Source organism: Neovison vison, chromosome 8 (assembly GCF_020171115.1).
Source record: "Neovison vison isolate M4711 chromosome 8, ASM_NN_V1, whole genome shotgun sequence".
Classification (NCBI taxonomy): domain Eukaryota; kingdom Metazoa; phylum Chordata; class Mammalia; order Carnivora; family Mustelidae; genus Neogale; species Neogale vison.
In genome coordinates, this window is record NC_058098.1 from 104,768,637 (window position 1) to 104,795,305 (window position 26,669).

At 41.6% G+C, this 26,669-nt stretch overlaps 2 protein-coding genes and 1 non-coding gene across 8 annotated transcripts in view; 2 read left to right on the forward strand and 1 right to left on the reverse strand.

Moving 5' to 3' along the window:
- PTCD3 (pentatricopeptide repeat domain 3) overlaps window positions 1-15,712 on the forward strand; it is a 31,326-nt gene extending 15,614 nt beyond the window's left edge. For both annotated transcript variants that reach the window (XM_044261558.1, XM_044261559.1), the window contains 17 exons: window positions 874-989; window positions 2,616-2,683; window positions 3,849-3,936; window positions 4,333-4,393; window positions 4,873-4,958; window positions 5,832-5,976; window positions 6,658-6,708; window positions 8,582-8,671; window positions 8,966-8,994; window positions 9,847-9,953; window positions 10,907-10,985; window positions 11,078-11,168; window positions 12,018-12,103; window positions 12,596-12,744; window positions 14,000-14,041; window positions 14,638-14,796; window positions 15,066-15,712. In XM_044261558.1, the coding sequence (XP_044117493.1) occupies window positions 874-989; window positions 2,616-2,683; window positions 3,849-3,936; window positions 4,333-4,393; window positions 4,873-4,958; window positions 5,832-5,976; window positions 6,658-6,708; window positions 8,582-8,671; window positions 8,966-8,994; window positions 9,847-9,953; window positions 10,907-10,985; window positions 11,078-11,168; window positions 12,018-12,103; window positions 12,596-12,744; window positions 14,000-14,041; window positions 14,638-14,796; window positions 15,066-15,138 (1,520 nt within the window). In that variant the 3' untranslated portion in view covers window positions 15,139-15,712. The remainder of the gene's footprint in view (window positions 1-873; window positions 990-2,615; window positions 2,684-3,848; window positions 3,937-4,332; window positions 4,394-4,872; window positions 4,959-5,831; window positions 5,977-6,657; window positions 6,709-8,581; window positions 8,672-8,965; window positions 8,995-9,846; window positions 9,954-10,906; window positions 10,986-11,077; window positions 11,169-12,017; window positions 12,104-12,595; window positions 12,745-13,999; window positions 14,042-14,637; window positions 14,797-15,065) is intronic.
- LOC122916688 lies at window positions 13,527-13,663 on the forward strand. The gene has a single exon (XR_006386306.1). It is a non-coding gene; the product is annotated as a small nucleolar RNA SNORD94 (small nucleolar RNA).
- Window positions 15,713-21,296: 5,584 nt separating the features above from the next.
- The window catches only part of IMMT (inner membrane mitochondrial protein), a 44,035-nt gene continuing 38,662 nt past the window's right edge, over window positions 21,297-26,669 (reverse strand). For all 5 annotated transcript variants that reach the window (XM_044261564.1, XM_044261562.1, XM_044261563.1 and 2 more), the window contains 3 exons: window positions 24,537-24,668; window positions 23,447-23,576; window positions 21,297-22,242 (listed from right to left, as the gene is read on the reverse strand). In XM_044261564.1, the coding sequence (XP_044117499.1) occupies window positions 21,629-22,242; window positions 23,447-23,576; window positions 24,537-24,668 (876 nt within the window). In that variant the 3' untranslated portion in view covers window positions 21,297-21,628. The remainder of the gene's footprint in view (window positions 22,243-23,446; window positions 23,577-24,536; window positions 24,669-26,669) is intronic.

A 26,669-nucleotide genomic window follows, 5' to 3' on the forward strand; every position in this document is an offset into this window, starting at 1 on the left:
AGCCAATATGCCATAGGGGTGGGGACAGGTAGAGGAAGTTTTACTGTCAAGCACCTCATAAGTACCAAACACTTTGCTGGGCATTTCACATACTGAATTTAATTCTATAATGTCTCAGGAGTTGCTGTGTTTTATAATCATTTTATAAAGGAAGCTGGTTATTAAGTAAGTTTCTAGGGATACAGAGTTCTGAGATGGTAAGATCCAGTTCAGTTCCCCTCCACAGCCTCTCTTTTCTCCACTTTCCCGTGCTCTTTTATGAGCTTTTAAATGTCCCAATTGGCATTTTTATTATCAGTATATTTTCTTTAGAAAAAATACTGTATCTTATACTTTCTGTTCCCTTTTTTTTCCTGGTGTCAAGACAGGAACATAATGTTCCTGAGTATTGCTTTTTTAAAAACTACTATAAGTAGACATTTCTGCTCACATCTTTAGGCAAGTATTCCAGTGAGGGCCTAGATCCAAGTAGAATAGTTCTTTCTGCTTGCATTTGTAGAAATGGAACTGGGCCGGGGGAACTGAGTGGCAGTAATTTGCTGAGTGTTCAGTTTGGAAATGATCTTTAAATCCATGAGATCGTTTCCCTGGGGACATGAGTATGTAAACTAAGTGAACACAGGGTCAGGCGTTGTCTTGGGCTTTAGTCCCTCCTCTCAGACCCCACAGCTAGTAGGGATTGTGTCCCTGTCAGCATCCCTTCAGGTGTTGGGGTTCACGTGGACTGCATCTTCATCCATGCTGAGAATGGTGGATGACATGAAGTATGCAGCCAAGAGAGCCACAGCCTGGAGAAAAAGCAAAGAATTTTAATGCAATTAGCTTCAGTTCTTTATTTCAATGTTTCTTTCCTTTTTTTCCTCCTACCCACAGGAACCACTGTATCTTTGGAAACAAGTAATAGTCTTTTGGATTTGTTGTGCTACTATGGTGACAAGGAGCCCTCAACTGATTATCATTTTCAGCAAAGTGAAAAATCCGAAGAGTTGGTAATGGGTTTTGGCGGTGATTTTTTTTTTTTTTTTTTTTTTTGCCAGTAATAACCATTTCAAAGTAAGATGGTTCTTATGCCCTATGTTAGGATAATAGAGATTTGTTCTGAGATGCGATGTGGTTTAGTAGCTTTGATAAAAAGTGATGTGTAGGAAGAAAGATCTAAACAATTACTTTAATTCTGGTTCCCTTAAAAATATGTTGATCTTGCCTAAAAAGTATGTTGACATTGCCTACCACATGCAGGCAAAGCTTTGACCAGAAATGTTTTTACAAACTCCTCTCTTATTACTTACACTGACCATATGTAAGGAACAGGGAAAGACTCTGTGGCCCCAGCACCCCCCCACCACCAAAATATGCATGCATAACATGGGCAGAGAGGAGTGAGCTCACTGTGCTGAGGTGTAGGACAGTATTGTGCCAAGGGCCGGCTTGTAGATAGGGAGTGCTATCTTAATTTCTCAATCCAAGAGTTTTACTTCTAGAAAAAGACCCTGAAAACATCTTTGGGTCATGTGAATAAAAGAATATATACATCATTTTCATAATGTTCATAGACATAGATAGGAAAATGTAGAAAACTGAATGTCCAGTGACAAATGATTAGGTTATGGTAATGTGATTGTCGGGACTAGTGTAGGTCTGTTTGGCTGTGGAAAGATGCACCATATATTGAAAAGTGAGACGATAGGCCGATGATAATATTTCATTTTTATAAAATATTTCCAAATGCATGAGAGAAGATGAAAAGTTCTTTTCCTTCTGTCTAATTTTCCTCCACTGAATATGGATTATTTACATACAGAGTGATTAAGATGTTTAAAATGTATAGGCAGGGGCGCCTGGATGGCTCAGTGGGTTAGGCTGCTGCCTTCGGCTTGGATCATGATCTCAGGGTCCTGGGATCAAGCCCCACATCAGGCTCTTTGCTCAGCGGGGACCCTGTTTCCTTTCCTCTTTCTCTGCCTGCCTCTCTGCCTGCTTGTGATCTCTCTCTGTCAAATAAATAAATAAAATATTTGAAAAAAAAAAACGTATAGGCAGGTGTGTTATTTCTGTGGGGCTCAAGCTAGATAGAGCCAGCTCAAGCCAGGTTGTGTTTGGATTTGCAGTTCTTCTCTCCCGTTGAGGCTGTGCAGGGTACTGGCTTCATCTGTCTCCAGGCTGTTAATTCTCATTTCAAGTGCTAGCTTTACTTTTTGTCTCAAAGTGAGCTGATTTATGCTGAAAAAATTACCAGTTTTTTAAATGAACATTTACTGGGTTTTTTCCTTCACCTTCTGTTGGATCTGTATTTTATTTTTACAAAGTTTCCTTTGCCTTTCTTTTCTTTTTTCTTTCTTTCTTTTTTTTTTTTTAAAGATTTTATTTATTTATTTGACAGATCACAAGTAGGCAGAGAGGCAGGTAGGGAGAGGGGGAAGCAGGCTCCCCACTGAGCAGAGAGCCCAATGCGGGGCTCAATCCCAGAGCCCTGAGACCATGAGCTGAAGGCAGAGGCTTAACCCACTGAACCACCCAGGCGACCCTCCTTTGCCTTTCTGGTTTTAAGTATCTGAGTAGGAGAATACATTGCATTGTCATTTTTTGTTTTATTTTTTTTTGATGGTTCATTTCAGGAGGAGGCCGCAGAGGAAAATAACGAGAAATCGAAGAAGGCCAATCATCAGTTTGGAAACCTATGGAGGTATGTTACATGTCAGTAGAACCTTGTGTGGTTTTTTTAAATGGGGCGTGGCATGTTCCCCAGCACCCCCTCAAGAAGATGCGCTTCTGAAGCTTCTAAAGTAGAATTTGTTTTCAACATACAGTGCAAGTGTGACCTTGGCATGATATGCATTTAGAGCTTGTTCCCTAAGATCTTTACTTCCAACGAGCAATACTTAGCTCTTCGTGCGCCTGTTTGTGGGCCCCCCCCATGCCCCAATTCATATCATGTCACCTTACATATTGTTGGTTCCTTGGGTAGTTCCATCAGTGCTCATACTCTGCAATATATAACTCACGTTCTGAAAGATTGGCTCAATTTGTTTGTGTAAAAATACACATGCACTGGAATATAGCTCTAAATTAAGGCAGCTGGCAAGCAAGCAGAAGTACTCAGCATTTCTAGACAAAAGGTGATTAATGTTTAACATTTAGAATTGACGTTAACTGAATAGAAATGTCTGAGAAATACTTCACGTGGACATCTGGAGAAGGAGAGCTACCGTTAATATCTGAAGTCTTTTAAAGTGATAAGTTAAATTGAGTCAAACATTGAATTTCCTTAGTAGATTTTAATAATTTTGTGTAGTGGTTAAGAGCATGGACTTTGGCATACCAGCCTGGCCCAAATCCTGCTCCTGATTTCCAATACCTCTTTGTAAGAGGCAGAAGAAAGATACAACTGTATAAGATGGTTATGTTAGGTGACTGAGTGTTTGATAGGGAAGAAGGAAGAAGGTGCCCCAGAGTGTGACACGTACACGCTAGACTATGAGATTTTGGGAAAACTGCTTGTCCGTGGGGGACTCTGGGGAGTTGTATATGGTTGAGAGAGGGTGGGGAAACTTCACTGTGTTCCCTCTGTACACTTTGCTTTGTGTTCAGTATTGTATGTATTTTTTGTAAAAATTTTCAGTCCTGGTTCTGTCATTAACCACGAAGCCACGGACCACTTGAGGTGTTGAAGCCTCAGTTTTTCCCACTTTTCAGAATGCTAACCATCTCTCTCTCTCTCTCTCTGGATGCTAGGAATTGTGTGTATGAAGTGCTTAGCAAAGTGCTTGGAACATTTTGAACTCTCAGTAGGTTGTGGTAGCTATTGGTTTTTCCTTTTTCCCCTGGTTTATTTACTCTTCTGTGTCTAGGCCAAAAAACAATGCTGAGAGAATCTTTGCTCTCATGCCAGAGAAAAACTCACACTCCTACTGCACAATGATCCGAGGAATGGTGAAGGTAACATTTATTTTTATACTTCTGTCTTTAATGTCCACTGATTCCGGGTTTTTCACCCTCAGAATTGTTTGTTGACAGTTGGGCTGGATAATGCGTTGCGGTGGGGGCTCTCCACTGCACTCTGGAGTGTTTAGAAGCTCCCTGTTCTCTACCCACTGCATGTCAATGCTGCGTCCTCCCTACCCTCAGTTGTGACAACTAGAAATATCTCCAGGAATTACTGCATGTCACCTGGGAGGCAAAATTTCCACAGCAATGGAGTATGAACTTCTTGATAACCAGGACCTTGTCTGCTTCTTTTACTGTTGTATTCCCAAACTCTAAAACAGTTGCTGTGCAAGTATTTCTTAAGTCAACATGTTTGATAGTGTTTAACATTTATGCTCTGTCTCCCAGCACCGAGCTCTTGTGCAGGCATTAAACTTGTACACTGAATTACTAAACAACAGACTCCATGGTAAGTGTGTTTTTGGAGAATTTCCTTTTCTTTCCTTAAGAATCTGTAACATCTGGAATGCCTGAGTGGCTCAGCCGGTTAAGAATCTGCCTTCTGCTCAGGTCATGATCATCAGGTCTTGGGATTGAGCCCCACATCGGACTCCTTGCTCGTGGGGAGCCTGCTTCTCCCACTGCCTGCCACCCCACCCACCCCCCTTGTGTGTGCACGCTTTCTCTCTCTGACAGATCTTGGGGGAAAAAAAAATCTGTAACATTTTGGAATCTGCAGAATATTTGATCTTGCCTCAATTATGAGCTCAATTCTCATCTTTTCATGTGGTATTGGTGGTAGAAGCAGGAGGAGAGATCCAGAGCAGGGAGTGATTGTCTGGTGTCGTGGGCACATGGGAATGAGCTAGGGCCACGTGCGCATTACTGCTTTGCCTTCAGCCGAGGCATTTAAGGGTTAAACTTCAACCTAGACTTCTGTTTTTACAGCTGATGTGTACACCTTCAATGCATTGATTGAAGCAACAGCATTGAGTGCGCGTGAGAAACCGGAGGACAAATGGAATAATATACTGGTAAGGAGGAGCCCTCATTTTGTCTTCTGATGGGCCTAAATTACCTTTTCCTAGAAATAAAGGGGGTGGAGACGCATTTACTGTGCATTTTCATGGCAGATATTATCACGCTGGGCGCGCAGTGGTTGCATTCTTACACCCTCCCAGCAACCCTGCAGTTTAAATGGCTGTGTCTGACATGTGCATAGAAAAAGTTACCTGACCCATTATCCATGGCTAGAATTCAGAAAGACCACAGTTGCTTCATTTCTCAGTTTTTTCATTACAAAAATAATGTGTATTTATGGGAACATTTTTATCAGGTGAGTTTGGAAAATTATACTCACTGGATTGAAATAACTTCGGACTAGAAGTGTTTTTTGTTTTTACACCATACAGTTTGTCTTTATACCATACTGCTCATTTTAAAGGAAAAACTCCATTCTAGTCTGTTCTTTTGCTTTACTCGGCAGAGTGAAGACAGTTGTACAACTTGATCAAGTGAGGTGGGGTGACTTCTAAAAGGCAAAGTCACTGGTCCTGCTAATAGATAAATTTTGGATAGGGATGTATTTATTAACTTTAGACTTAGCCAGAGAACCAAAATCTTTTTTATTACTTTACTTGCTTATATTTAAAGGTCTTATTTGACAGAGAGTCACAGCGAGAGAGGGAACACAAGCAGGGGGTGAGAGAGGGAGAAACAGGGAGCCCAATGCAGCACTGGGTTCTAGGACCCTGGGATCATGACCTGAGCCGAAGGCAGACCCTTAACAACTGAGCCACCCAGGTGCCCCCCTTCCCCCAAATTCTTTTTTAGTGTGTGATATTAGTTAATTGGACAAATTTACCTATCCAGGCATAAACAAGACTTACTGCTTTTGACTCAACTAGGAGCTGCTAAAACAAATGGCCGCTCAGAAGGTGAAACCAAACCTACAGACATTTAATACCATTCTGAAATGCCTCCGAAGATTTCATGCATTTGGAAAAATGCCAGCCCTGCAGACCTTTCGTGAAATGAAAGCCATCGGAATAGGTGAGTATGTGTCGGGTCCCTCCCTGGAGGCTGAGCCAGTGCTGGCCAGAGTTCTCAGATCCAGATAAGTGAAAAAGAGATGGTAAACTCTTCTTGCTTTGTACAGAACATATTGAGAATTTTGAGTCCACCATTTGGCACAGTTAATTACAAGTATTGAGTGATGGTGGGAACTCCTTTATCTTCATGCTCTTTATGGCAATTACAATGTTTTTTAATACTTCGGTTAGTTTTATGTGGAATTTTAGGAAGAACTGTTCACTTAAGAATTAGTTTTAAATCCCATGACATTTGCTGTCATAATTAGGTGTTTGGACCTAAATGTGACACTGTGTTGTAGAGTTTGCAGTAATCATTAAAGATTGTTTGGGAACATGTTCACTTTAGTATGCGTTAGTATTCTGGAATGAAGAATTATAGCACAAGTGCATTAGCTGTAACATTTAGTAATGACATGTCAAGGCTTTTTAAAAGTGATTGTTTTTGATCTCTTTACACTTAACATTAATTCAAATGAGCTAGGAAAGGTCTTTGTTCAGAGGAATAGGAATGTATCATCTTTTACTTAAATACCAAGGTTGGTGTGTTTTTAGTTCATTGTGCCGCAGTAAACACTCTTTTTGGACAGCTGTGTTTGACTTACTTCTTTTTTTTTTTTTTCCTGTCAACCTGGTAATTTAGAACCCTCGCTTGCAACATACCATTATCTTATTCAGCTGTTTTATTACCACGGTATGTATGACATTATGTATTAATTCACGTAGAAAGCTGACCCATTCTCTTATGTTTATGTGATTGTTGTAGTCATCTTTCCCTGTGCAGGATTTAAGAATAGAGAACACAAATTAACATTATCCTATAGCCTGAGCAGAAAGTTACTCCAAGTGGAGAGGACAGGGTCATTAAATGTACTAACAGTGTTGGTGTACAATTACCAGTGGTCAAAATGGTGTACAATTACCTGGGTGGCTCAGTCGGTTAAGCGTCTTCCTTCAGCTCAGGCAGGGAGTCCGCTTCTCTCTCTGTCTCTGCCCCTCCCCACCATTCTTACAAGCTCTCTCTCTCTCTCAAATAAATGAAATCTTTAAAAACAAAGAAATGGTCAGAGGTTACATTAGTCTGGAGTTCTTTTGACTCTCCAGAGCTGTGCTTTCCAATAAAATAGCCATTAGGCATACATGCCTATTTAATTAAAATTAAATGACATTTAAAATTTCTTCATTGCTTTAGTGCTGCGTAGCCACATGTGGCTCCTACTATATTCAGTGATGCAGGAATAGAACATTTCCATTTGTACAGGAAGTTGTTGGATAATGCAGCTCCACAGTAATCTTGACCTTATTCTGAAGTCTTGTAGGAGAACCTTTTGGCTCCGTTTGTCACCTGCTTTAGGCCCCCAGTTCCTGTAGGAGCTGTGCTCTGTTGAATGGACTTCGGAGCAAGGCACACCTGAGTTGAATTTCACCTGTCATTTATCAGTTTTGCCAAAAGGGACTGGATACCTTACCTGAGTAAATACCGCAGGGCTGTAATGATGAAATGAACTCCTGGCTCGTGCTTGAAAGGCATGCAGTAAGCACTCCTAGTCTGTCAATTCTTAGCTATTTGCCCCAATCTGAGAAAGAACCCCTTCAGAAATGACTGTTCCAGTCCTTCAGACTTTACACGTGTAAAAGAGAAGAAATTGATTGTCTCTGTTTTAGTGGGCTAATTTTACAAAATCCACATCCTCACCTATGGGGAAGATTCTGTCTTTTAGGGTAGTGGTTGGGGGAAGAGGTAACAGATTTTATCTTGGAGACAGATAAACAGTCTCCACAGTAATTATATCTTCTAAAATTTTACTCAACCTTGATGACGTTACAGTGAATCTAGTGTTTCTGACCCTAAAGCCGGTTGCCTTTCTCTTCTACCATTGCATACCACTTTGGTTCACCTGTGAAGCAAAGTCTGTGGTTTTGCTTCCTAAGTAACACTCAGGAACATGGGGGCAGGCTCAGAGCGGGAGTCTCCGTTTGCCTTACACATGTGGAAACTGGTTCCCTGCAGTAATGACCTTTAGGTATTTACTCAAAGGAGAAAGTCTAAAGAAAGAAAGGATACATATAAAGCAAATTGTTATGTAACTAATAAAATGATAAGAAATGTCAGCAAATGGAAGCATCCTTGAGGAAATTGTAGAAATACATCTGTACTGTCATTAAAACTACATTACCACGTGTGTGCTGATAAAGGTAGGGAACAGGTTGTATGAATAAGGTGATGTGTTGGAAAATTGTGTAGGTGCATTTTATACCTATTAGTTCACATGATTTTAAGAGGATTGCCTCATTCCATTAATTCTACAGTTCTCTTTTTCTCGGCCTTTTCATCCCGATCATACATAACACAAATGATTACTGCCAAAATAAATAATTGTTTTTCTGAGTAACTGCCCCAGATCATATGGAGAGTTGCCCTCTGTGTTGTGTGCACCTGCTTCTTCAGCGGGCACGCGCTCTGCAGGCTGTGTGCCGGGCAGTACGCTGTGGGGGGTGGGTACAAAGGGTTGTGGCAGGGGGGGGGGGGACTCCTTGTAAAACCTAATTGCTTTTTTGTTCTGCAGAAAACCATTCAAAAGGATCATCCCTCATAATCTATGATATTATGAACGAATTAACAGGACGGAAATTTTCCCCAAGGGACCCAGATGATGGTAGGCACAGAAATTGCTTGTGTGAGACAAAGAGCCTGCTCTCTTGATTGCCAGTTATTAGAGGCCTTATGATAGGACAGAGTTTGATTTAGCTTAGTTGTCTTACAAGCGATTATTCTGAAGAGGCCAAAATATGTGTGGCCTATTGCTGTGTGCTTCATCTACTAGAGTTTTTATTCCTTTAGGTTTAACTTACACGTTAACAGTTTAATTGCTAGGATGTTTATTAATGCTGCTCACTTGAAAATGTATTTTATCCATTGTAACCAAGACTTTGTGAACTTTGATTTTCAGATATGTTTTTTCAGTCAGCCATGAGAGTTGTGAGTACTGATTCTTGTTTAACTTTAGTTTTTCTTTTTCCTTTTAGTCACTTAAATTTATCTTTAACTGGAGTGAGTAACTCCCCTCGTTTTTTTCACTTTCTCTTTTGTTTATGTCTTTGGTCCAAATTTTCTTTTTTTCCTCTTAAATTTCATACTAATTCACATAGCATCCTACCCTTTGTTTATTGTATGTATATGTTGTCTTTTTTCACACCTTTGCTCAGATAAGGTTTCAGAGTATTTCATATTTACCTATTGGTGATTTTTTAAATTGATAATGGTTCTTTGGGATTTAGGTTTTTCATTGTATGTTAATTAGAAAAAGTTGTAGGCGGTTTCAGGATGGGTTAGCATATCCTATTCCCTAAGGATAGTTGCTTTCCAAAAGGTTAGTGTGTACCCTTGCAGCTCTTCTCCTCCAGGTATTCAGACACACACAGCCCGGCCCGTTTCAACTGTATTTTGTTTGTTGACAGTTGCATAGTATTTCATAGGAGTATTTCGTAGTATTTCACTGGAGTCTTCTACTGTTCGTGTATTTTGGAGTTACTGCGTGGGGTTTTTTTGCAAGTATAGTGAGGCTGAAATGAGCACTCCATCTCTCTTTTATGCACATAACCAGGTGTTTTCATAGGATTGATTTCTAAAGCTACAATCACTAGGTTAAAATTCTGTTTCAGATTTCACAGAACTTGGGGTTTGCCCCCCCCCCAATCTTATAACTCATTTGCTGTGAACTAGTAATACATTGACTCAGCGTGAATATTTCAACAAGTGACTCTTTTTAATGTAATGAGCCACTGTTTGGCTGGTAAATCTGAGTGATGCTTACTGCTTACAAATTTTCAGTGCTCATTTCTCAGAGATCTGGAACTTGCTTATCAAGTACATGGCCTTTTAAACACTGGAGACAACTGGAAATTCATTGGACCAGATCATCGGCGCAATTTCTATTAGTAAGTGTGTTGGAAATGTATCCTTTTGCATTATTGGAGCCTCTTTAAGCAACCATTAGTTCTGCAAATGGGAGACTTTGGTAGGCTTCCTATGTCACCCCTGGAGGCAGCAGGCCCCTGACTTAAAGTACATGTACTTAAACAGTACATGTTAATTGAGCACTTGGAAGTTCAAGCAGCAGTAAAACTGATTTGCCTGACTGAGATGTCTGGTATAGTTTTATCTTTTAGATTGTTTTTCTCTGTAACAGTTTAAATCTACATATCTGTTCCTCTAGGCCCGATTTTATATTTTTGAATATATAGTAGGGTGGGTCCCTAACAATTTCAGCCTTTTTTTAAAAATTTTATTTAAAGATGTTATTTATTAGAGAAGGGGCAGGGGAAGAGGGAAAAGCAGACTCCTGGCTGAGCAGGGAGCCTGATGCAGGGCTTGATCGAGGACCCTAAGATCATGACCCAAGCTGAAGGATGACATTTAACCCACTGAGCCACCCAGGCACCCCAGCCTCTTGTTTTTAAAAAGGAAGGTACAGAGATAAAGCCCAAAGAGGCTCCTTAAATGAGTTGACTTCAGGTAGATAAAAACAAACAAGCACTTAAGGAGGCAGTCTGTTAATAGGCATGTAATGTTTGTCTTCAGTGTGTCTATATCCTTGCTTCATATTGCATGCTTTTAAAATGAATGGATATTCACTGTCTGCTCACAGTGAGCTGAGAACATATTGAGGCAGTCATGAACAGCTAGCTGTGGGTAAGAAGGTGTTAATTAGGAAGTCCAGACAGCATGGTTAGCACCTTCTGGGTCAAGCATTGGCCCATGCAGTTTGACACTGTTTGTAACTTAAAAGTTGATTTTAAATTCTTTGTAACAGATCATATAGCTGTGCTGTAATTTAATTATTCTGCTGTTTGGGATCTGAGACTAAACCTATCTTTTCTCTCCATTACAGTTCCAAGTTCTTCAGTTTGCTTTGTCTAATGGAACAAATTGATGTCACCTTGAAGTGGTACAAGGACCTGATACCTTCAGTAAGATGATCATAACCTGTCATTGTAGATGAGCTGGTGGGTATCTTTGCTGACTAACACCTTAAACATATATCCCTATTTCTCTTAATCAGGTGTTCTTTCCCCGTTCCCAAACTTTGATAGATCTTCTCCAAGCATTGGATGTGGCCAACCGGCTAGAAGTGATTCCTCAAATTTGGAAAGGTTGGTTTCAGCTTGTGTGTTCAGCACCATCTCACTTCATCACTTCATTGTCCTACATTTTGATTAACAAACGTGCCAACATTGTTAGGGGTGGAAATTTCCATTTTTCACTAAATTTAATATATTATAGTCTTCTTCATGGGTGCTGGCTCACTTTGCATGTTGGATTGCATGACTAAAGATGCATTGAAAGTGACCTAAATGAGTTTTTATGTGACACGACAAAGGGAAGATAAGTAAGTGCTAATTACGTGACACACCCTAAATCAAAATTCAGATCTCCACCTGCAGAGTCTTTGCAATTCCTCTGAATCATGCTGCATTCTTGTAACTCAGTTGTTAACTGGTCAGGGATACTTAATGCTTCTAAGAAATGGGCATGATTGTGGGTTTCTGTGTATAAACTGGCTGCAGAAGATGCTGCATGTCTTCTACAAGGTGACGGCAATCACAGCTTGAGTTTCTGTCGGCTGCAGGTTTCCATGTCTGAACACTGAGACTCTAGCCCCTGATCTGTTTCACAAGATTGCTCTAATGATTGTTATATTAAAGATCGTTGACAATCACCAAGTGCTGTAAAACCATGTCTTGCCATATGGAGCTGGTAGCTGCTCCAGGGTAGCACACCTGCTGTGTCTCGCCCTTGACTAGGAGCAAGTCACTGCCTTCCATTGCTCCTTCATCCATTCTTAGCGTGAATTATCTTGCTGATTGCTTGGAGTCCTAGAATAAATAGTGTTAGCACCTGACTTTGAGCAACCCAGGAACTGTGACAGTGGACAAAGGTCAGCTGAAGAGTTTTGGTTTTACATGACTGCAATCACCTCTGTGTTCTTTTTCTGTTTCAAGATAGTAAAGAATATGGTCACACTTTTCACAATGACCTGAAAGAAGAGATTCTGATGCTTATGGCAAGGGATCAGCACCCACCAGAGGTAGGTAGGATTGTATCCAGAGTCAGGTTATGTTACAGTGATTAGATGGGTACTAGCCAGTATGTTCTCTAACACTGTGGACTTTGTAATGGTAATTTCCTTGGTTTCATTTAGGGAAACATTACAGAGAATTTTGCCATCTAAACCCAGATTTAAATTCTGTATCTGAACACCCAGCCATTAGCAGAATCCCATTTTTGAAGTCCAAAACATGTTTCTGTCTTGACAGTAGTAGCTTTTTGAAAAAAATTCCCATCTAAAGAGAAAACCCATAACGTATTTGAAGGATGTGGCCAACTTGCAAATTATTTACCCCAGAGCAGGGCAGGGTGTTTTTTTTGTTTTTGTTTTTTAATCTTTTGTGTACTATACCTGTGATGGGTTCAGATGGTAAAATGCGTAGCTCAAAAATGCCACGTCGTCTGTGGAATCTCCTCAACTGAGACTCTCCTCAGACCAGCTAGGCAGTTCTGCTGACTCTGAGCCTCTCAGCTTCAGGTGGCGTTTGCAGACTGTGCTGCAGATATCAAATCCACTTACGAGAGCCAGGATGGCAGACAGGCTGCTCCTGAGTGGCCAGCCAACTCTCTGAACTCTATTGCTGTCCTCTTTTTAAGGGCTGGGAGAACCCAGGAAGCTTGGTGAGTACAAAGCCCAAGTGTATAGTAGCAGTATTTGTATCTGGATCTCAGAGAACATCTTCCCTGGTCACTGTATGATGTGTAATCAGAAAAATGAGTTTTTTCTGGGACTGCAAATACTGACTGAAAAGGAAACTTTTGGAAGACCAGCAGAGTATAAACGTGGTATTTAAGAGAGGACACAGTTTAATGGGCTAATTCTCTATTGCTCTCCTGTTTTCTGTATCCATGGGCAAGTAGTCTCTTGTCTGTCCACTTAATAGAATGATGAGAGAATCTTACTTTTGAAAATGTCTTGAGCATTTGGCTTATCCAAGGATTACACTTAATGCTTAAAATGCAGCCTGTACACTTGGGACTTCTAGAAACTGACATTTACAAACTTGACTAGAACCATCTGGTTTGGGTCACTGTGAGCCTACCAGTTACGTGTTTTCATCAGCACTTCCCTCACATACTAATTCTTAGTGTTTGTGAATGGACACTTCACATGCATTCCTTTTTCCAAAAGCAGAGAAGTCAACAAAAGAATACTTTGTAGGAGTAGTCCTCATTAGGTGATTTTGTTCAGTAAGTGGGGTACTTGTTTATGGCCTTTTCAACATAAGAAAGTGACTTGAACAGCATTTTCAGCCCAAAATGTCAAAGAGCTGGTGAATGAAGGCTTTGCTGCCTCAACTGGTCTTAGGAGTATGAAATCACACACATGACCTGCTACACTGCTAGTGACCAACCTTTGATGCTCGAATTTGTTAACGGGTTGACACACACCTGTTAGGAGTCAGGCTGTGATGATTGGCGCAGGGGTACGGACCTCAGCTGAATCATGGGAGCTGAATGTACGTGTTTCACCTTTGTCTTACATGTGGCAGGACGCTGGTGAGCACTTACATGAGACTGATGCCTCAATCTGAGCCTGCTCTCCACCGCGTATCTCTAGGACACTGCTCTCGTTCTGGGATTGTAAGAGGATAGAGATCACACTCTGTTGCATCCCTCTCTAGAAGAGGGTGTAACCCCCCAGTAAATCTCAACACTGGCAACAAATCACACTTGCCTGGGAAATGCACGTATGTGAAGTCTGGGAGGCGGGAGTTGAAGCACCCAAGGTGATTTAGATGTCAACAGGGCTGGGAGCCAGTCAGCTCACAGCTGCTGTCTGTCTTCAGGAACTTACAGCAGGAGGACAGCTATGAGATTTATCTGCTCACCTTCTGGGCTGTTAGTAATCTTTCTCATATTTTGTGTTGAACAGGAAAATGTTGGGGCTTTTCAAGAAGCATAATAAGATCCCTGGGTAAGTTGAAGTTAACAGGCTTCCCTGGCTGCATGTTAGAATTCGCTGCATGGTCTTAACTCTTACTATGGGGTGATTGGAATTTCTTTACATATCTCACTCAGTGATTGAGCATCCTTCTGCTGAAGCAAATGGATAGTTCTACCATCTAGGGCATCCTGAAGCAAGCAGTGTTTTTAATCTGTGCTTGTTGATTGCAACACACTGGCGATACACTGAACAGATCCTTAATGAAGGCATACTGAACCAATGTTCATTCTCTCTTTGACCCTTTAGTCTTCATGGCTGTACCTGGGTGGCTCAGGTTAAGTGTCTGCGTTTGGTTCAGGTCATGGTTTTAGGGTCGAGCCCCAAATGGCTTCTCCTCAGTGGGAAATCTGCTGCTTCCTCTGCCCCTCCCCCCACTCGTGCTGCCTCTAAGATGAATAAATTTTTTAAAATCTTTAGGAAAAAAAAAAAAAAATTTACCTCCAAAGCTACTGTTGAAGATTTCATGACTCAACTTTATAGGATGTTAGATTTTATTTTGCATATAAATCTTAGAGGGGGTCCAGGGGTTTAGGTGGGTATGTTGACATTTTGCCTTTCTTTTACAGAAATAAATTGCTGAATGAGTTTATGGACAGTGCAAAAGCATCCAGCAGCCCTGCCCAGGCCATTGAGATAGTGAAGCTGGCGGGTGCCTTCAGTTTGCCTATTTGTGAAGACCTTGCCCGGAGAGTGATGGCTAACTTTGCGATCAGCCAGGAACAAAAGTGAGCCCTGCATGGGTAACATAAAAGAAAGTGATAGAAGTAGAGCAGGCCATTTGCCCATCTACCCAGTGTTTATAGTTTTGTCTCCTTAACTTTTTTTCTTTGCAAAAAGGACATGTTAGCTATTTATTTCATTTGTCATACACATCAGAGGCCTGTAGATTTGGCTCTTGGAACCGTTTCTCTTTTCATCATAGTTCAGTGCAGCTGCAGAGTCCCTCCCCCACGCCTAAAATGCAGTGTAACCCTCTAGTTTATTTTCCTTACAGGGAAGCCCTGGGAAATCTAACCTCACTGACCAGTGATAGCGACAGTGACAGCGACACCAGTGAAGACAAATAAAAATGGGCAAATCAGGAGAAGCTGTGGCCTGGAATAGCTGTTAAAAGTACACTTGGCAGTTCTCATCTCTGTCTAACCATATTGTAAAGAAAACAAGAGAATTCAGCCTTGACCTTTGAAGAACAATAGATACAACATGGACTAAATTCCTAATTTGATACTTCCTAAGCCACCCTTTCAGGGTTGACCATTTAAACAGAAGCAGCACTACCATTTTCCTTTCTTTGGACAGGCAGCGTGAGGACACAGCTTCTAGCGTCAGCCTAAGCTCTGCGGACCTACTGTTTGTTCGGCCGACTTCACATGCTGTCGGGTGTGGTCTGCCCTCCCCTCTCATGGACTTGGCCTTTGTTGGCTGATGCTATGATGGTGGTACTTCCTCAGTCTTTGAGAAGGTGGCTAAAGGAGACCTGCAATACACATCTCTACTGATACTAGATTAGTAGCCCAATTTCAGAGGTATTATAGACGTGAGAAATTTGCCATTGTTGTTTAATCATTTCTAAGTTGCATAGGGTTTAGGCTGCACATATGGGAAAATGGAGGCTTGTAATTAAACCCTAGTTAATGTGCATTTGTATGCATTCCTGTTACTTTTACACAGCCAAGTTCCAGGGCTGTGGGGTAGGGGAGGTGCTCCATCTCCTTTGCTTCCCTCCTTGGGTGCCAGGACCTTTAGCTGTACTCTACTCAAAGTGCTCAAGAGTGAGGGCTGCTGGGTACCTGGGTGGCTCAGTAGGTTAAGCATCTGCCTTCAGCTCTGGTCATGATTCTGGGGTCCTGGTATTGAGCCCTGCATTGGGTTCCCTGCCCAGTGGGAACCCTGCTCCTCCTGCCTGCCACTCCCCTACCTGTGCGCTCCTTTGCTCTGTCACATAAATAAAAAACTAAAATATAAAAAAATAAAGTGGGACGCCTGGGTGGCTCAGTGGGTTGAGCCGCTGCCTTCGGCTTAGGTCATGATCCCAGGGTCCTGGGATCGAGTCCCGCATCGGGCTCCTTGCTCAGCAGGGAGCCTGCCTCTCTCTCCACCTCTGCCTGCCTCTGCCTGCTTGTGTGCTTTCTCTTTCTGATAAATAAAATCTTTTAAAAAAAATAATAAAGTGAGGGCTGTTAATCAGGAACTTCCACTTCTGGCATTTCTCTTGCCACTCTGAAATCCTGTTGGAAGCTAACAGGAACCTGCATGGTTTACAAGAGCATTACCCTTTATAGTGTTTCCACAGGCTGCTTTTGCTCATGCATAGTCCAGATGTACTGAGTTCCCACAGAGGAAGACCTTCATCTTTACCTTGCCAGGGCTGCCACTGATGGCCGACTATATCGTACCATTGTCTGTTACATGGGTCTGTTCCAGCTCTGCTTTCTATCCTCTCTAGGCCTGGACCCAGCCTTATATCCTCAAAAACCTAAGAAGTAGTACATGTTTTCTCCTAGGTGGCTGGTTTAAGACCTCTAATTGAAGGACAAAGGGGGCAGAGAAATGACAGTATGAGCTACTTAAGCATTCACCTGTGTTACTCTGACATAACTGAAGCAAATGAACAAAAGGACAGTTAAGGCTGATTAGCCTTTGATCTTGGTTTACAACTTCCAGGGAGAACCTGGCTTCCTGTTAAGTTTCTGTTCACTCTGGTCCTTCCCATCTCACCTCCAGATGCCTGGCTCTCTTTTTGGCCAAATACTATACTCACTGCAGTCCTTATAAATGTGGTACATTTCTCCTTGCCAGGCCCCAACTGAACCCTCACCTTAGTGCTTGGTAGCTACAGAGCCGATGGGACAAAGTCCCATCTTGGCTGATGTCATGAAATGGATTTCAATGTAGTTCAGTTGTTTTAACTGCTGTAGTTTACTCCAAATACCAACTCTAGGCAAATAACTGCTTCGAAGTTTCAAAAAATCAGCCCTGTAGGATTTGTCTCCATTCTTTCTTTTTTTTAAAGATTTTATTTTTAATCTCTACACCCAACCTGGGGCTTAAACTTAACCCTGAAATCAAGAGTTGCATGCTTTACTAACTCAAACAGCCAGGTACCCCTCCAATCTCTCATTTTTGTAATATTTATTCACTAATATTAGCCTATAATAGCAAAAAATGTTGCTTCTTTATATCAAAGTCAGTGACCTACAGTTTTTGCTTCTGGTCCCTGGCTCTCCCCTCAATTTTGCTGTCTTCTTCCTCCCAAGACTCTAATGCACTCAAGTACTGCATGCCTAAAAGGCAGTTACTAAAATGAGTGGTTTCTCAGTCATGCACTAGAATGCCTCATTTTTACGACCACTCTTAAAATAGGTTTTAACGTTTCATAGATGTTTAAATAGGAAATACTTACATTTACAACCTAAAATCAGCGTTTTATTTAATTTTTTGAAAGATTTTTATTTATATGACAGATCACAAGTAGGCAGAGAGGCAGGCAGAGAGAGAGGAGGGAACAGACTCCCTGCTGAGCAGAGAGCCTGACTCAGGGTTCCATCCCAGGACCCTGGGATCATGACCTGAGCCAAAGGCAGAGGCTATAACCCACTGAGCTACCCAGGCGCCCCTAAAATCAGTGTTTTAAACAAAATGGTATGAGGAGAAAGATTAGAGTTCTAAATCCAATTAGGAGCAGGATTAAGTTATGAAAAGCTTTGGAGCATTAATGGCAGATAAAGCAACCATGTTAAAATAATCCAAAAATAGCCTTTTGGGAATTGAGGACAGTTTAACTTTTTTTTTTTAGAAACTTGCCAAAAAGGATCATGAGAAAACAGAGGAGCAAACTGTGGAGTCAGGACCCATGGAATGGGAAGGGTCAAGGGAGGATTACGTGTGAATAAACTTGTTCAGTGTGCCTCAGATCACGTGTGTGTGGAAATTAGAACTAGCAGATCTAAGGTTCAGAAGAACAGTTTGAGGACTCCAGCAATAAAATGGACTGTCTGATGTTGGTCTTTAAACTGTAGAATCTGGGGGCGCCTGGGTGGCTCAGTGGGTTAATGCCTCTGCCTTCGGCTCAGGTCATGATCCCAGGGTCCTGGGATCGAGCCCCGCATCAGGCGCTCTGCTCCGTGGAGAGCCTGCTTCCTCCTGTCTCTCTGCTTGCCTCTCTGCCTACTTGTCACCTCTGTCAAATAAAATCTTTAAATAAATAAATAAATTAAATAAACTGTAGGATCTGAAGATGAATTTCGTGGGTGATTAGAATACTGAAATTAGAAAATCAAAGTACATAACATGCAATAAAGCTGTGATACATTTTACAGTGCAATAAACATGCGTATAGGTACACATGTGTTAAGTTTATCTGGTCATGACATAAAAACACTGAAATAGGACCTGCTCGGAGACAGCAGTCACTGGAACAAGGCTGCTCAGGGCAAGTTCAGGGAGTCATTTAGAACAGATCTTCGGAGCAGAGTGATGATTTACCAGAGAAAAGTATTTGATTTGGTTAACAAAAGCAATGTGCTAATGGAAGGCCAGAAATGTAAGGTATATAGGGTCTGGACAGTGAAGGAACATCCAACCTGGCCCAGGAAGGAGCCTAACCTGTCAAAATGCTGTCCATCCAATCCGCACAGCCGTGAACTGAGAGAATTCAGGATTGGAGATCAAGCCCAGAAGCAGTTTACAGAGCTTGGCAGCATTCCAGAGTCTTAAAAACTAAGAATGTCTGAGAGGAATAAAGGTTATGAGAATTTATTCCTAAACTTTGCCACCAATACCAGTGGAATTTGTTCCTCCAAGAGTGACACCTCTGCTGGCTCTTGCCTCTTAGTCCCTGTAGAAACCCTCTTCCTGAAAACCCCAGGGCAGTGTCCCTACAGCTAACGTGAACAAGTCAGTGAAACCACATGACCTCCCCATGTTTTGGAAGGGGCAGAGTGGCCGGCTACCCTCCTCCTCTTCGACCTTCTCTTCCTTTCTGATACTCTCCTGCTAACCTCACGGTCCCTAAATGCATCAGGGGGAAGGAAACAGGGAGCAGGAGGACATGGGGAGAAGGGGGTTCAGCTTTGCACTGGACCTGATGAAGAGTGATTTGCCTGATAATCCTTTTTATTTCCCATTCATGTTAGATTATCTGTTCTTCTGCATTGAGTTCAAGCAAGTTACTTTAAATCTGGTGGGACAACTCATTTGGGACTTGGAGACTGCTTTTATCCAGAACCTGTTAAGAAAGAGCAGAGGATTTAAATTAATACTAAGGAATAGACTTTATGCCTTAAAAAAAGACTATCTAAAACTGCATTTTAGTTACATTATTGATTTTGAAACATTAAAGCAAAGATCAGAGTTTTAATGTTGTATCTGGAGACAGGAATTTAAAATGCTGAGGAACACTTCCTACAGCACTCAAGAGGGAGGCAGTAAGGTAACCCAGTTTAAGGCTCAAGTAGATTGAGACAATGAAAGCAATAATGATTTGCTTCACACGAGCAAGTCAGAAGTGGCAGAGATGTAACTTACCACCTATAGTTGAAGTAAAAACCTGCTGGAGTGAAGCTGCCTGCCTCTAACAGTCCAGAGTTACAGCCATCTTCCCCAAACTTGCCCTTCTGGGTTCCACCTTGCCCTCAAGGACAGCTGAGAACCCAAGTAAAGGCCCTTTTTACTTGAGGGTTGCTGCGTAACATCTCAGGAAGATGGGAGTCTCGCTACACATGAGAACCAAAGCCTGACCAAGTGTCCCCTTTCACCTCACCCCGTTTTCCTACAGGCAGCAGGGGTAAGGAGGTTAATGGAACGACTAAAACTTGAAGACCAGTGGTCTTCATTATTTTGAATGACTGAGCTAAAATAAACGATTCAGTATTGCTTGCTTCTTACAAGCTCAGAGAATCACATCTGATGAGTTATTTCCCAGCTCCTAGAGAAATTTAAATTTAGATTTCCTCATAACTGGTAATATTTTACATGCTACATAAGTAGAACAAATCCCATGCACCTTTACCAAGACAAACAGGTAAGCAGCTTTGCGAGTTAATGCATTTTGTAATTCCATGCCATTCCAAAGGGAAGAAAGGCTGAATTTAGAACAGCCTCATTATCGTCCGGTAAAAATAGCCCACTCTTAACTGTAGAAATTAAGGGCATTACACAACTCATGTGTTCTATCAGACACACTGTATATATTTTGTTGATTTAAGAATCTACTCAGGAAGAACATAAGGAATATTAGCAATATCAACCAAGGCCAAAACAGGACCAAAAGATCTCCACATCAAAGGTCAAGTGCCGTGCAAACTCAATGTAACAATCCAAATTCAGGGTCTGGCACACACCTGCAGAAATATAAAATAGAATTCCTCTCTCCTTTAGGATTTGCAGTTACTTTGCTCAAATGAAAGTGCCTCCTTAGTCTCTTTGTGAACACACAAACTTCAACAAAAATTAAAATTACTAAAAAAAATTTTTGACAATATTTTCATGCAATTAAAAAAAAAAAAAGGAATTTGTTAATGTTTACCTAATATGGCAATTGTCCTAACCTTCAGAGATGTGAACTAAAAAAGTTCTCTGGGTTTTATGGCAATTCAGTTTAAATATACCACAAAATTACTCAATCCCGTGAAGTTTCCAGGCTCACTATGCCCACTACAATGAAGAGATTCATTCCAAGTACTAGAAAGGAGCAAGGTCAATTACCAGTACTTCAGAACCGAGAGCTGTGACCTGTTTTGAGGGCTGTTGAATTAATTTGTGCATAAAAAAAGAATTTTTTTTTTTTTTTTTTAATGAAACAGACCAGAAAACAGTACATCACAAGTAAAAAGGGGCTAGCAGTGGTTTGGAAAAACTTTTATGTATGTACACAGGTGTGTGTATATATAGGGTCCCAATGTAAAATAAAAATTTTACCTGTGGTAGCAACTTTAAAAGTCTCAGATAGATACTATTTCTAGTGCCTTTAATCACTAGAAATGCTTTATCTCCCATTATAAATATTTTGACATTGTGCCTTGTACATCACTTTTGAGTTTGAGCAGCAGGAATCAGTTCACCAGAACCCTCAAACCAAAAACAGACCTTGCACTTTCGGAACCCAATTCATGACCGGGAAACTCAGTGCCCAGGACTTCCTACTTCTGTTGTTGCCACTTGTCAAGGAAATTGTCTACACATACAATGAACTAGAAATGGTACTTTTTGAAAAGGGATAAGCTACTCAGTTTTCATCTTTTTGTTTTATTCAGTTTGCTCCAAGGGCAGAATCAGTAGTCACAGGGATCACAAACATTATTTTGACTGGCTCACGAGCCTGATCAGTAAAACCTGAAAAACAGAAAATGTTACACAAGTTGCAAAGAAAATACTCCCGGAGTTCACTGACATGATAGCAAGTGGAAATAATATAAATGCAACAGGTGTTAACATTTAGAACAGTACTTGTAACCTGCTCCTTTCTAGACAATTCTGGGACCCTGTTGCAAACCCTTCATGTATCACTGCTGATTCCCTTTCACATAAAATACGACTTTACAATACTCTTCCTAGACCTTACTCTTGCTGTACTTGAGTGGTTCCTATTCCTACGGCGCTGGCGTATGCTGTCAGGATGTCCACTATCTGTTTAGTTTCTAGGGTCATTCGGGCTTCCTTCAGCCAGTCCTGTGCCACTCGTCTGGACTCCCCCTTCAGCTGATTGACAAACTTGGCTGCCAGCTCCAGATCACCATGCTCAATGCAATAGGAGGCATAGGACAGTAATTTGAAAGTGTTTATATCCTCAGGGCTGAGCTCCGCGGGCGGCTTCAGTTGCTGAGGCGGGAATAAGAGCAAGGACTGCAGGTAGGAGAGGAAGTACTGGTATAAGCTATTTCTGGTTTCATCAATCATTGCAACCCTTCGGGCCAGTTTTTGAACAGCATAGAAACGGGCTCTAAGGGTCTCTTCACTGTACACCCCACGGGTCAGGGACTCTGGAGGGATAGCTGCGGTTAAAGCTTGGGCAAATTCACTATCGCCACAGTTGACTCTGATGGCCTCGACCGCACTACCCAGCGGCACGGTGGGCAGGTCTGCAGACGCGGTCTTCATGCTGTACTTGAGCGCCTCCACCGACAGCCAGAGCTGGTGGGCTTTTCGGGCCTCCTCTTCAGCCACTGCATGACCTATCAAGGGAAAAAAAGGCAAAGAAAAACATTTTTCTCTCCATCTGACTACATGTCCTCCTCAATACCTCCAGAGATCTGATGCACCCTGCACTCCAAAAAGGCTAAAGCCACATGTGTGAACAATGGGGCCAGAGAGAGCCTCTTCCAACATCACCTACCACCATTTCTGGCGTGTTCTTTCCTAGAAAGCTGGCCTCTTCATGAGGCAACACTGCAAGTGTAACTTGAGCACTCCTCTTCTTTTTAAAGAGAGAGAGCAGGGGAGGGGCAGCGGGAGGGACAGAATAGTGAGCAGGCTCCACGCCCAGGGTGGAGCCTGATGCAGGGCTCGCTCTCATGCTGAGATCATGACCTGAGCAGAGATCAAGAGCCAGACACTCCACTGACTGAGCTACCCAGGTGCCCCAATAAGGCCTTGTTTTTAGTAAAACCATGGAGAAAACTGAAAGGGTGTATGTGTACAAGCACAACTGAGTCTCTTTTCCTGTGACATCTAGGACAATACATGGTATCTAATTCTAAAATAATTTTAGAATGTTTGAGAAACATACTTAAACTAGGCTAAGACTTATGTTAATGCCATCAGAAACTTCCTGCAAAGGAAGACTTTAAGTAAACATAATGGACTACTAGATCTTGAAATTTCATGAGTAGTTTATTTTTATACTTATCTGACAAAGATGGCTAACACCCCCCAAAAAACTCATTTTATCAACATCCTATCAGGACATTTCCCTTTCAATGTGGCACATGGAAGCCTCAGAATAACTACTGTCCATTTGGTCAGTAGAATCAGCAAATCACCACCTCCAAAATAGGACTGGAGACAGATCAGCAGAGCCGGAGGGCGAGCATGGAGATACACTGGCCTTCTGCTCCTCTCAGGACACATAAGACATAACAAAAGTGTGCTGGGTAACCTGCTTTGTAAATGGTGATCTCCATTCTATGATATACCGAGTAAAACTTCAAGTATTTAGATTTAATTTTTAGATTCTTTTAAATTTCCTCTCACAAACTCTCTATGTTCCAAACTTATCAAATCTGGGTTAATTTTCACAGAAATGAATAAAATTTAATAGCACGACTTCAGCATCGTTATACCCTAATGCTGATGGATGTATCTCATTGTCCTGCTACCAACAAATTATCCTAAGAAGTTGGACTGAATAAAATTGTAATAAGAGGCCCATGAGCTCACTCTGAACAGCCTGTTCGATTCCTCTCAGTCTGGCATAGGCAGTGTTTATATCCAGAGTAAAGTTGTCAACTTGCTCTTGACTGAGCCGACGAAACTGTAACTCTTGCTCTGCCAGTTTCTCAGACAGGTCCTGAAATAAAACATAAACAGTGTCCGGACAAGAGTGCTGCTACTTCAGTGCATGGCATTTATTAGGACACTCATCTTCCAGCAACTCCATCTCCACAAGCAAGAGTGCCTTTGAAATCACCAAATATTTGTCAGGAAAACTCCTCCATTATGTGTAAGGTTTCAAAAATTTCCTAAAACTCATAGCAGATGTGATTTTCTACAAATTTACTGACAGAACCTAGTATTAGAGGAAGCAGACCAGGAGGAGAACTCAAACTATTACAAAAGGAGAAAGTGCCACCTGAGAAAATAAAGTAACGTACTACCACCCCAACATAATAAACTGTATTCAATATTCCTGATTCAAGAGCTTATATACTCATTCTTTTCTCAGAAAAATACCCATTAAATAAATTTAAAGTAAAATACCTTTTCATATTGGCATAAATTTCAATTTTCTGGAAGATCTCCTTACGTGGAAAACCTCATTCTCTTCTTGTGAGACAAAATAAGTTAATATATTATAAATGGCTTGCTGAATAGAAACAAGTTATGATTAAAGATACCTGTCTTGCTGTAATTTCCAAATCTAACCTCTCTGGGAAGTTTCCTCAGATATAAAAATCTGAGCACTACCACATAATCCGTAGGAGTCAGGAGGTACCCATGTCAAGCACCATCTGCATTCTTGAAACCCCCTGAACCAACCCTCCCTAAAGATTTGAAGGCTCCAAGTAACTAGGACACAGATAAAAACACATGTAACACACAGATACATCTTTCCATGAAAAACAGCAGTGCTACAAATATACAAACGCCCCAGTGTGCCAAGGCTGGGTGCCATTAGCAACCTTTCCTCACTCTTCCACACCCTCGGGGGCAATGACATCCAGAGCACATGAAAAGGAAATGACAGACTGTTCATGTAAAGGGGAAAAGGAGGCTGAAGGGCAGCTGATGCGGTCTCGCAGGTCCTCACCTGTTCAAATTCATATTTCAATTCCTGCTCCTGTACCCTAAGGACATCGCGTAAGTGATCAGTGTGGGCAGCAGCCTGTCGGCGAAGCTGGGTTCTCATTTCATTCTCCATGGCATCTCTGACTTCCTCTACCTGTGAAACCACAGGAATTATCATATTTTCTTTCAGAAAAAGAGAAAGAAAAGAGAAAGGATGACAGCACCTTCTGTATCCTGAGCTGCTCCAACGTGCCACGCATGTGAACATGGTCCTGACCTCTCTGACATCCATCAGAAAGCTGAATGTTGGAAAGTGACTTGAAAACAAGGTCACACAGCTATGGCAAAAATCAGACCTCAAATGGGGTCTCTCTGGCCCCCATTTCTGTTTCTTCCACATCACCAGGCTGCATCTTACACAAGGCCAACACTGTCATTTCCTGAATGACACACTCCTGTGACAATTAACAAATTCCAACTCATGGAAAGAAATAACTACAAAGACTTGGGATCAAACACAGCTTCACCACAGCCATCTGTGTAACCTATGAGTAATAAATAATGCCTATTGTAAAGAACTATTAAGAAAATCAGTAAATATTTGGCAGTTACTTTACTCAATTTCTTCTAAACAAAGAAAACTACTCTGAAACTGCTTACTTTACTATGAATTTTTTTTTTTTAAGATTTAATTAATTTATTTATTTGACAGAGAGTGATCACAAGTAGGCAGAGAGGCAGGCAGAGAGAGAGAGGAGGAAGCAGGCTCCCTGCCGAGCAGAGAGCCCGATGTGGGACTCGATCCCAGGACCCTGAGATCATGACCCGAGCCGAAGGCAGTGGCTTAATCCACTGAGCCACCCAGGCGCCCATACTTTACTATGAATTTAGATTCACAACACGGCCCAGATCTAACCAAAAATATGAAAAGCCTATCACAACTCACCCAATAATTGGCCATTAGCTAATTACAAGTTATTTAATACTAATTACCTGGAATTCATAACCTACTTTTTCTCAGAATAGAAGTAATGAATAAACCCATTCAGTCAGTACATACATATTTATAAAGTGCCGATCCTGGGCTTGGCAGTGCCTACTATATGCTCGGATACAGCGGCGCTGGAGGCACACTAACTTTTTGTTCTCATATAATGTACAATATAGGGATCAGACAGTAAGTAGATAAACTGGACAGCGCAGATTGTGATACTTACTGTTAGAAAATAAATAAGGCAGTATGAGGGAAAGGAAGACAGAATCTACACTGTAAGAACAGGAAAAGTCTTGCTGTTCTAGAAGGTAACATCCAAGCTTAAAACTAAGGTTTAAAGAGAGAAAGTGTAACAAAGTATAAGGCAGAGCAAACCGTCTAGGGCAGAGTAAGTAGTGAAGGTACAAGACCAAACAAAAAAACCAGGGCACCTGGCAAATACAGGCAATAAGGGAAGTAAGGGAAGTCTGGTTCACAGCAAACAGGAATAAAATCAAGAGGCCTTTTTGGTACGGGCTAAGAATTTGGATATTTTATTAAAAGCAGGGGGCTGTCAGTGCAAGGTTTTCACAACCTAGCGTCTGATCTGAACCAACTACCATGTAAATGGACACAGAAAGATGGGTATGAAAACAGAACCTGGGGGCTCCTGAGTGGCACAGTCAGTTGAATGGCTGACTCCTGGTTTCGGCTCACATCATGATCTTAGGGGTCCTGGAGTCAAGCCCTGCCATGGGCTCTGCACTTAGCAGAGAGTCAGCTTGAGGATTCTCTCTCACCCTCTTCCCCTCCCCAAGCCTGTACCCCCCCCACCAAAAAATAAATCTACTTTTTTAAAAAGGGGGGGGACTGTTATGGGAAGGGAAACTGTTATGATGATAATCTGGACTTAGAGAAGGGGGACAAAGTTGGGGTTTACTTTGGATGCATAACTGGGTATGTCGATGGACAGGTATGAAAGTTGGCAGAGGAACAACTAAGCATGTTTCTGGCTTGAGCAACTGGGGATGGAGATTTAGAAAGAAACAAGCTGAGGGGCTGGGAGACAGATTGGGGGAAGTCAAGAAATTTGCTTTGAATAAACTGAGTTTGAAACAACTGAGTTTGAGTTTCAAACAACTACTGAGAAGCCTGGTAGAGACATCAAGTCAGCAGCTGGAC